The 11,577-nt window shown below is 42.5% G+C and overlaps 1 protein-coding gene across 1 annotated transcript; it reads left to right on the forward strand.

Annotated features, from left to right (window-relative positions):
* Positions 1–1,098: 1,098 nt before the first annotated feature.
* Positions 1,099–6,532, forward strand: LOC311017009 (macrophage mannose receptor 1-like). The gene is made up of 6 exons (XM_084015103.1): positions 1,099–1,200; positions 1,767–1,957; positions 2,124–2,340; positions 2,876–3,208; positions 4,771–4,865; positions 5,593–6,532. The coding sequence occupies exons 1-6, from the start codon at positions 1,164–1,166 to the stop codon at positions 5,710–5,712; spliced, it is 993 nt and encodes a 330-aa protein (XP_083871229.1). The 5' UTR covers positions 1,099–1,163; the 3' UTR covers positions 5,713–6,532.
* The last annotated feature ends 5,045 nt before the right edge of the window (positions 6,533–11,577 follow it).

The following is an 11,577-nucleotide window of genomic DNA, read 5'->3' on the forward strand; positions in this document are numbered from 1 at the left end:
TGTTTGTAAGAGAGTATGATGTAACATATGAGAGCAAATATGAATTATTTCCTAAACGGCCTCTCATACGTGTCTGTGGATCGAAGCGATTGCTCTGCTGTGATTTTTCAACTTCGTGAGCCGCGCAAGAGAAATATCAACATCACATGCAAGAACGTCAACCGTTCGTCAGCTTGATTATAGCCACCCGAGTGGAGCTGAGCGAGCGGGCAGTGGAAGCACACAGGGGCATTGTTATTATAAAAGTACCGGTCCGGTTCCGCTCTGGTCCCGCTCACACCACGAGTCTGAAGCCCAAGCCCGACCCAGAATCCCTTGTGTCCTACACAGTCATCAACAGTATGTTCATTCATTAAACGGCTCGATAGCGGGGGAGATCCCACTGAGCGATGATGAGGGACGGCCTATCGATTACAGTCTACGTCGTGTCCACATTGCCTACCTGTGTGCTCGTGCATCTTTTTATATATAAAGATTTCATACAGAATGTTTTATTGCTTTCAAGTAGTTATTCCTTTGTAAGATGTTATTTTAAAAAATACAACGTAACATTAACTTGATATGGGTGTTAAAAATATCTGAATACATAATTCATGTTTTGTTATGAATTAGGATGTTATTGTATTAATCTGAAAGGTAAAACTACCACTTTTACTCAATGGCCTTTGTGCCCTGTCATGTGGCCTTGGTGCCCCTAAAATGACGAAATTCCAACCCTGGCTTATACTTAGTAGAAGTTTAAACTGAAGTAATCAGTTATACTTGTACACCCATCCGTCACCGAGGCATTTATTTATTTTGTTTTTAAAATGATCTACAAAGAAACTGACTTGACGAGACAACAATCAACTGCATCGTGTGAAAAGAGACAGAGACTGATAATTAGGATGTAAATCCTGGAAACATCTTTAACATATATTTGCATATAAACGCAAAAAAAAAGGACTCCATTAGAAAAACACAGTGTGGTATTAGTACTTGTAGTGCAGTAGAGGATGTACACGGTGTGGTATTATTAACGCCTACAAACAGCCCATTAGGAGGGCGTAACAAATGCAGTGATCTTTCTGATAAGCAAATAGTTGTTCTGAGAGTCAGGTTGCATGAGCTTATATTAAATCTCCAGTCACCGACTGAAGCAGAGGAACCTGGAGGAGACGAGGATGGAGACCGTTCTTCTGAGCATCATCGTCGTGTCAGGCAGGAGTTTCACATGCTCTTCTTTGGGTTCACATTTTTAACATTGTGTATTGTGATGCTAGTTCACGCTGCCTTCATGTTCTACTAGAAGATCCAACTTGTGATTTTGGAATTACAAGAATGTGGCGTTTAAGTGCTTCGTTGTTGAGATGAATTGGTGTTATGGATAGAAGGATGAATAGTGTTGGTCTGTATCAAGTTCAAACTAGAGAAGGACGCACCATCATCACTGAGTCCTCTTCTCCACCGACTCTGGGACTCGGGTATCAACTCCTCATTATACTTGAGGGGCGTTCGTGTGCCATTTCAGAGTCTGCAACTCGTATTTACCATAATTCTGAAACCAGGTGAAGGCAGCATGAGTTGTCTAATATTAAATGGACCTGGACCTGCATTTCTAGAGAGCTTTTCTAGTCTTCTTTACACAACATTCAGTCTGTTACCCGTTCAATCTTCAGATTAGAGGGACGACCCGCTCTACCTCTGAGCCACATCCCCTTCTTTAATGTACAACGGTTATTTCCTGTATTGAGTGAAGTCATTGATATTAGATGTGATCTCTGCAGGGCTGAGTGCCATCTCATCAGCTGCTGAACGTGGGTACCATGTTGTTTACGAGCTGAAGACCATGACTGAAGCACAGAGTTACTGCAGAGAGAAACACACCGACCTGGCCACCATCAGCAGCGGGGAGGATGTGGAGATCCTGAACAGCACGGTGGATTTAAACAACCCGGTCTTCTCAACATCGGGCAGGGTGAGTTTTGTTATTTCAGTGACGAGCGGTCTGAACGTTTTATTATCTGATCACATGTAGTAACTAATGGCAGCAGAAGTGTGAAGCATTTTTATGATAAACTTCCCTCCATATGTTTCACCAGACAGCTCTGATTCTTTGTATCGCCATGAAATATTACTTTCAGACAGCCTGGATAGGTCTGTACCTTCCCTCAGTCTGGAGATGGTCTCATTCAGACGCAAGTTTCTACAAACCTGGGGAGACTGAGTTCAGACGATGGGGTCAGGGAGAACCGAACAACTGGCACAAGAACGAACACTGCACAGCAATGCATCCTGATGGATATTGGTACGACTACCCCTGTGGTGGGAAGCATTACCCAGTCTGCATGTCTGTCAGAGGTGAGAATGTTAACTCAGGAAGTTCCCCTGCTCTGCTTCTCTTTGCCTCTTTGTTTTCATATTTTGGTTCGAGTATCAATCAATCACTCGAACTGCTTTTAGTGCTTTACATGATGGTGATACAGAACCAACAGCCAAGGTGGACTCAGGGACAAGTGTCTCCGCCGGGAAAAGAAGGCCACGTTTCTCAGCTGCATTTGAAGGAGTCTTTGATATGGGACAGCCTTGTCTCCGCTGCTGGGACGCATGTGGTCTTCAAATCCAGCCTCCGGAGGATGCGGCCGCTGTACCACCTTTTGTATCACCTGTGTATTTTATTCTGTCAGCCTTACTCCGTTCCCTTTGTTCCCACCAATCAGTGTTCAGCCCTCATGTCTCCTCACCTGTGTGTTGTTTTCATTTACTCCGGCTGTTAAAATGACAATTTTATTAGTGCAACATGTGAAAGGCATGAATACCTCCACAGCTGTGGCATGGAGGGGAGGCTGTATGTTATGTTGCCTCTACTCAGCCCTTCACTGTGGTCTGTTTCCAGGGCCAAATGTGACGTTCATCTTCATTAATGACGTCATGACGTGGACGAAGGCCCAGAACTACTGCAGAGAACACTACACAGACCTGGCCAGTGTGACAAACCCGACAGACAACCAGAAGGTAAATGAGTCTGCACAAGAAGGAGATGTCTGGATCGGCCTTTTCAGAGAAGACTGGAAGTGGTCGGATGGAAGTATCTCCTCGTTCAGGAACTGGAATGACCCGTATCCTCATAGTCTAAGTGAGACTTGTGTTTATGCAGACTTCAATCACGGTGGAAAGTGGTCCCCCTCAACCTGCGACATCAAGAGACCCTTCATCTGCAACAGTCCACGTGAGAGACCAGATTTAACTTTACTTTAGCATCAAATGTCCCAAATGATAATAATAATAATAATAATAATAATAACAATAACAATAACAAAAAACATAGAAAACATCAAGTTCTGAACAATGAAAGTGAAGAGTCATGATGTTGATAATTTCCCTGAATTGTGAGGACAGTTAGCGCACCATAGATGATGTGTTTGTGTTGTTGTGACCACATTTTCTCTGTCATCCTTCTCCTTACAGCAGCGGCCCGCATGCGGGCCGTTTTGCACTAGTTTTACCATTCATTCCGTTTAATCGCATATTATAAATGCGTCTGTGTCATATATACACATCATTTGAAAGCTACGAGTCTCGCAAATCGAACAAAGTAAGCTGTTTTAGGCTCACGGAAAACACATCAAAAGCAAGGAGTGCACAGAAACAAGACCAGCGTTCTCTACCTTTCGAGCTGTCTGGATGTCCAAAATCAAAACGTAGCATGCTAATCCTTATATCCAGAGAACGGTAAGAGTCCAACGAACAAAAGTAGCCACTTCGTTTAGTCCCACGAGCACGCTAACTCCGGTAGTCATCCATAACACGCCATGTGTTGACGTTGTGAGTTTCTGAACAAAAGATTGTTTATAGCTAGATATCGCTATTCGATCACGGGCTAACAACAACACTTCGATTTCCGGATTCCCTAGCTTCTTGGCGACAAAACAAGCCCCCTTCCACGATTCTGCGATCCGAATTGGCTGAAAAATCTGTCCATCAAGAGTGCCAGTGCGTCACTGCCTCTCGGCTGACCAACCACGAGAATCCCCAGGCAGAGAGCCAATAGGCAGAGGAGTACATTTTTGACTGACAGGTCTTATAGCCAATGAGCTTACGATCCCAGCGGTATGTTACATGAGGGGAGGGGGCTTGAGGGTGAGAGTGCAGCAGCTGAGAAAGGTCAGACTGTGACCTGCAGATATGATAGTTATGCAGCGTCTCATTACAGAAGGCTGTTATGTAAAGAAACATTAAAAAAATGTTGGTTTTATTAGTAGTAGTTGTAGAACTGGTGAAATAAACAAAAAAAAGTAGAATTATATACCTAAAAATACCCATAATCTCACCTGGAACACTTGTTCCAGATGCAGCTCCGTCTGACATTGCCCTACAACACTGCACTTGCAAAGCTCATTTTTGGGTGTCTTTTTATCTACTTTCTACCAGTTTTTGGTCAGGCTTGTGGCTGTGGCTTCATTCAACTTTTAGGCCTATATATAACAGCCACAGCTAACTTGTTTCATTCAAAAAGAAAAATAATTTAGGCGAGGCAAAAAAATTGCAATTTCCAACTGCAGTAACTCAGTGTCAGTAACACTTAGAGTAAATCTGACACTTGCAGAAGAAATTTCAAAGGGTTATCTTTCAGGAATGCTCAGCTTTGTGCCTGTAGTCATAGGGGTTCAAAAACAGTAACCATTTTACTTTGGGTATGTCGTTTTCAGCCTTTTCTTCAAAAATAGGATGGCAAAGCAACGGATGAAATTCTATTCATTATATGAGAGTTTATCCTTTTCTTTTTTACAGCTACAATAAAAAGAATAATAAGACTGAGAGTGCAGAACGACAACCCCGATCTGGATATGAATGACCCCGCTGTGATGGAGGGCATCTTGAAGCAGGTAAATCACGTTTCCTACTTTTAGGCCAAAAAAAACCCAAACCTGACGACCCTTTAAAGCAAATTAAAATCACATGACATAAAAACCATATTGATCCCCAGAGTTGATGCAGTTCAAGAAACCATCCAAAGAGTTTGGAAGTAAATAAAGAGCTTTTTGTATCGTACTATGAAAACATTTGTATTTTATTAGAACAGTAAACATGTATATTTTTAGTATTTTTCTCTTGTTCATTCAGCAGACACTACAGCAGCAGCCTGACGCCCAGACAGCATTACAGTTTAATTACAGATCTTTCATGCACCGACAGAAAATGCCAAGAATCAGGGCGAGGAGGACAGAAAGAGGTCTGGAGGAACCATGAGAAGGCTTACTGAGGCCGTGATTAATAACATCTAAAAAGCATATCATCAAATGTCAAAGTTGACACGACTTGAGCGTTGTGTAGGAAGCTCTGCAAATACTGTTTGTGCAGAAGTAAAGGGTCTAGTGTTGCCACTCTGCAGACGTGATGAACAATGAACACACAGAAACGTAACGATCTGCCAACAAATGCAAAACATCCAAACATGATCCAGTAGTCAGAGAAAAGCCAGAACATTTACAAGAGCAGAAATAGGGGGAAGCAACCATCGGCCTCCATCTTAGGGGGAATAAAGGAAAGCGAGTAGAATCTGAATAACAATGCAGAATGTCATATCTCTCTGTGGGTGTTTCTGTGTCTCAGCTCAAACAGAGGCTGAAGGACCGGGGGCTGAATGACGTCAAACTGAGCTTGAAGAAGCAGCCGGATGGAAAATTCTTCCACAAGGAGAAGGTGAAGAGAAAGAAGAAGACAGAGTTGTAATGGTGAAGTGTGACGTCGTCTTCCATCAGAAAATAGAGCTGCAACAACTGGCACATTTTGGAAACCAATTCATCCTTTGAGTTGATTTCCCAGCTCCTGCTTCTCACATATAAATGTGTTATGCTTTTCTCTGTCATATATGGTCATAAACTTAACATCTTTGGGTTTCAAACTGTTGTTTGATTAAAACAGGACATTTGAATTTAACTGCTTGGGCTGTGGGAAATTATAGCTGGCATTTGTTATTATTTTCTAACGTTTTATACATGGAATATATTAAGATAAGGTCAGATACTGTAAGATAAAATAAGATTTAAAAAAATAATTAAAAGGTAAGACTTGACTGGAGGCCACTCAGGTAAAAAAAAAAAAAAAGAGGTTCCATGTTGTGAAGAATTTCCCTAAAATGATTCCTGTGACTTTTGTTATGTTGCTGTAACATCTTCCAGGAAGAAAACACCAAACATTCAATACTTTCTATACTTTTCTTTGTCTATATAATCATAAACATATAATATCTGGGTTTTAGAAATAAGTGATCAGTGTCAATGGGAAAAACATAAATTGTGAAATAAAAATAATATCCAGTAAATTAATGTAATTATGAAAATAAATGATGAAATAACAGGAATATGATGTTTGAAATATGTTGCTGTAAAATCTTCCAGGATAAAAATATTCACTAAATTTGTGATCATGAACTTAATATCTGGGTTATTAAAAAAGGACTTTTGCATTTTGAGTAAAACATGTTAATTGTGAATTAAAAATAATACCCAGTAAAATTAATGTAATTGTGAAAATAAATGATGAAATAACAGGAATGAGTTTGAAATATGTCTTTTATTTTTTCACATATTATGGTTTAAGTGAAGTATTTTGTATGTTTTAATATTTAAATGTATTTAATATTGAACACTTTCCATTCTACTGTTGTTTCAGTCAACCAGAACGGTCCTTTCTGTATTTTAAACCGTTAACGGCTCCTGATGTATCGTGTTTAGTAAAGGTCGTTGTCTGAGAGCCCGTGAAGGCGTCGTGTTCGTACGTCATCACGTCGCGCTGTTACCATGGACACGGAGAAGTCTCACAACTCTAACGTTTTGCTAGCGCAACAGAAAAGATCCTCCAAACAAAGCATCGTTTTTTTCCGTAGGACTGAGTGAGTACAACTTTAAATACTTAATTTTAATAAATATACTTTCATGTATATTTAAGTCCGTCTTTGAAGAGTTTCTGCCGCATGTCACTCTTTTACTTTATTTTAAGTTCAAGCTAACGGTTCAAGTTAGTTCAAATTCCACCACGTTGACAGTTAACGCCAACTGTCATTTTTATACCACAGTTTAAAAAATCTCACCCGAAGGTAAAAGTCCTGTATTCACAATGTACACAAAGTAGAAATACTCAAGTACAGCCAGACAAAAGTAGAAGTACAGATACTAGTGTTTAAAAATATTCTGGTAAAAGTAGAAGTACTCTATCAACTCGAGTACAAGTGATATGTACTTGCTCTGAAATGTACTCAAAAGTACGTCCCATGGAACCGACTCGTTTCCGTCGGAAAGCGCGTGCCCGCAAACTAGTACTCGAGTCCGCGAACGCGAAAAGAGGCGTTAATTGTAACGAGCGGAAATAACGAGCAGGTGTTGCTGATCCTCCTCAGTGAATAACTTTGTTTGTGAAGCTGTCTCCTCTGTATTTGAACTCCTTTTTTATTTGACTCATCTGGTCCTCCCCTGGAAACCGCGTGTTTAACGTCACGACGCTATGCTTTGTGGGTAAATGACCACGTTAACGTGACGTGACTTCACGTCACTGAGCTCCGTTGACAGTAAAAGGGAATAAAAGCTTCCGGTCACAAGTGTTGATTTGAGCCATGAAGTGAGTGGAGTGTGTGGAGAAAAATGTAAATACATAAGCTAATCACACATGTATTAAATTACTACACATAGACTCAGATGTTCAGGCTAGTGGAAAACTATTGTGAGGGTCAGAAACTGTGTCAGGGCATTCCATCTGTACGCCATACGTTGAAAACAGGAAACACAAGAGAGGATCACATTTGGGTCACACACACACACATGACAAGCTCATGATATACATCCCGACAACATACAATGAACGGACACATTGTGTAGCTGCACCCGGAAGGAGCACATGACAAGCTCATGATATACACCCGACAACACACAATGAACGGACACATTGTGTAGCCGCACCAGGAAGGAGCACATGACAAGCACATGATATGCATCTCGACAACATACACACACAATACATAGATGACAGCACCCGGAGGGATGGACCGTATGAGCCAGTGTGGGTGGAGATACCCAGCGCTCCAACCAGGCCGCGGCATGCTAAAATTACGCTCCGCCTGCATCTATAGAATGAGCCAATCAGACTCATGCAGAGTCTCTTGAAATACGCTGCGCACTCTGTTGTAAAGCGCCTTTTGAGTGAATTCAACCCTATGTTGAGTTGACTACTAGGTCCGTGCACGTTTAACTGCCGGAATATGTTTTCCTGATATTTGTGCTAATAAAGCGCTGTTATTGATACAACCCATAGACTCTCCTCCTATATTCAAGCTTACTATTTTTTTCACAACAAATCTGGTAGCAGAGGATGGTTGGGAGAAAAGCTTGAGGAGGAAAGAATTTTAACGACTACCTCCTGTCTTGCAGAAGGAGGGGGGCTTCCTGAAAGAAAGTGGAGGCCAGAAGGATTCATCCATTCTCGGGAACGTTGGTCACTGAGCGCTCAACCGAATAGGTAAGCAGAAACCTATTTAATTGAATTCTGTATATTGAAAAATATAAATTAGGTGATCAACAAATACCGAGTGTGAGTATGAATACTTTAGACAAAATTTAACTAAAGGATAAAATGTTAAAAAAATAGAAGGAAAACATATTCTGCAAAAGTGATAAAATAAACCTGCCATAGTGTGTACACATGTGTGACTGAACCTAACAGAAAACACGAGATGAAGGACGAATAGAAGGGCTTTTATGTGTACAGTATCGTGAAGTAGCGGACCCACCATACTCCGTGAAACATGAGAATTCTTGCACATAATTAAGTCACTCTATTAACGAACATAGCGTGTTTTGGGTTAACCAACAGACTGCATAAATAGTACTTTGTAATTTGGAAACGATACAACTCCTCCGGGACCTCGCTGTCGAGCAGAGAAGCGTAGGCAGTGGTTGTAATACAGGAAAACTTATAGTAATTTGGAAACGATACAACTCCTCCGGGACCTCGCTGTCGAGTAGAGAAGCGTAGGCAGTGGTTGTAATACAGGAAAACTTATAGTAATTTGGAAACGATACAACTCCTCCGGGACCTCGCTGTCGAGTAGAGAAGCGTAGGCAGTGGTTGTAATACAGGAAAACTTATAGTAATTTGGAAACGATACAACTCCTCCGGGACCTCGCTGTCGAGCAGAGAAGCGTAGGCAGTGGTTGTAATACAGGAAAACTTATAGTAATTTGGAACCGATACAATTTCTCCGGAACCGCGCTGTCGAGCAGAGAAGCGTAGGCAGTGGTTGTAATACAATAGAAATTTATAGTACTTTGTAATTCGGAAACCGATACAATTTCTCCGGAACCGCGCTGTCGAGCAGAGAAGCGTAGGCAGTGGTTGTAATACAAGAAAATTTAGACATGGCATGGAGTTTTATGACATAGACATAGAAGAGTTCAGAGATATAGATAACAAAGAAGAAGAGGAAGCAGCCGACACCCTGTTGCACGCTCCAGGAAGTGACACTCTCCACTCAGCAGCAACAGCAGAGATACATATACCAACGATAACGGTAGTGAGTAGACAGATACTAGAACTAGAAAAACGTATTAAGACGAGTCTGTTAAATAAACCTAGTGGGATTGGGGCTGGTCTGGGTAACGTTAGGAGCGATTCTTTTGATTATATTGAGGGATTGAACGAGGGGGAAATGGAAGACTTCGTAGAGACCTTGAAGGCTAGAGTTATGACTGAGGATAGAAGTAAAAAGGGAGATGGGAAGATAGTTAAATCAGTAGCGAAAAGGTGGGAGATAAAGGGATGGATCACCAAGGACGGGCTGCCATCAAGAGAAGCTATGAATATAATGGTGAATGATGTCAAACAAAGATTAGAGAGAGCTCGACAGAACATGGAGGCTGAAAAGGACAAGCGATCAGTTTTCAAACCACTCAAAAAGATGTTTGAAGAACAAGAAGAAGAGACAAGAGTAACAAACCTAATGCTAAAAGATCTATTCCAGCAGAGAAAAATGGAGAGGGGAGACAAACATGAAGAGACACAGGGAGGGGGAGGGGGCATATATCCAGTCCTGCCAGAGAAGTTAACAACTGGGCCTCCAGAAACGACACCTCCCCCAACAGCCCCACCTCCCTACACCCACCAAAGATTTTTGCCTGCACAGACCACAGACACAGCAGTACAAGCACCAGTACTAACATTGGCCGGCGTGGAAGTCCTCGTACAAGACCAAGACAGAGAGGAAATGAAGAGAGAAGTGGAAAGACTGCAACAGCGAATAACGGCACTGGAGCCCCCTGGAGGATCAAGGAGTCAAGGCAGTTCAGAAAAGACCTGGTCAGAAAGTGAACCAGAAGGACCTCTCACAAAAAATCCCTCGAAGCCACCTAGTGGTGGAAACCATATCGACCCAAGGAAGGAGGGGTCAACCAGAGCAAAGTCACCTGCCACTGCCAAGACAACATGGACTCCCATGTACGGACCACCCAGGAGCCGCAGCGGTTTTGAATGCGGTGAACTCACGATTTTGGACTATAACCCCCCATGACGTAGGAGCCCTGGAAACACAACCAGTGATTGTCACCCTGAAAGACCCAGATGCACCTCCTATTTATCGACGGCAGTATCCTCTAACCCAAGATCAAATGAAGGGAATTGCCCCCACGATACAGGGCCTTCTGGACGTCGGGGTAATATACGAGTGCCACTCCCCATGGAATACTCCCATACTACCGGTACAGAAAGCAGGGGGAAAGGGCTGGAGAATGGTACAAGACTTCCGCCCTATAAATGATGCAACGACTCCAGATGTTCATCCAGTACCAGACCCACACGTAGCACTCACGAGTTTAAGCCCAGTATTTCGATACTTCACTGTCATAGATTTGGCAAACGCTTTCTTCAGTGTTCCACTGGCACAAACATCACAAGCCATGTTTGCTTTCACGTTTGGGGGCAAACAGTACACCTACAATCGGTTGCCACAGGGGTTCAGGGACTCGCCAGGTCTCTTTAATCAGGTACTAAAAGCACACCTACTAGAACTCCAATGGCCACCAGGGGTTGTGCTCATCCAATATGTAGATGATCTTCTCTTGGCAGCAGAAACATCTACCCTCTGCCTGGAGGCCACTGCCCTACTGTTCTCAGTTCTGCACAAAAAGGGCTACAAAGTCAAGAGAGAAAAAGTGCAGCTATGCAGAGAAGAAGTCCTATTCCTAGGCCGACAAATCTCGGCATCAGGATTGGGAGTATCTACGGCCCACAGGGAATCAATCCTACACCATCCAAAGCCCACCACGGTGGCAGATATGCTGTCATTTCTGGGACTAACGGGCTACAGCCGATCCCACATACCTGATTACTCCAATCGGACACAACCTTTGCGGACAATGATCAATGAGGTAGGGGCTCGAAACCTCACAGAACGACTACCCTGGACTTCTGAAGCTGAACAAGCATTCACTGACATGAAACAAGTACTCTCCCAAGCTGCTGCACTCACCTCACCGGACTACACAGAAGTGTTCCATTTGGATGTTTCTGAACAAAATGCATTTTTAAATGCTGTTTTGTATCAGAAAAAAG

Source organism: Eutrigla gurnardus, assembly GCF_963514095.1.
Source record: "Eutrigla gurnardus genome assembly, chromosome: 8".
Classification (NCBI taxonomy): domain Eukaryota; kingdom Metazoa; phylum Chordata; class Actinopteri; order Perciformes; family Triglidae; genus Eutrigla; species Eutrigla gurnardus.

Excerpts from the sequence above, each read along its gene's own strand:
- LOC311017009 (XM_084015103.1), top strand. The coding sequence starts at position 1,164 with ATGGAGACCGTTCTTCTGAGCATCATCGTCGTGTCAG. Across the intron at positions 1,958-2,123 it reads TCTTCTCAACATCGGGCAGG|ACAGCCTGGATAGGTCTGTA; the intron begins GTGAGTTTTGTT and ends TATTACTTTCAG. Across the intron at positions 3,209-4,770 it reads CTTCATCTGCAACAGTCCAC|CTACAATAAAAAGAATAATA; the intron begins GTGAGAGACCAG and ends TCTTTTTTACAG.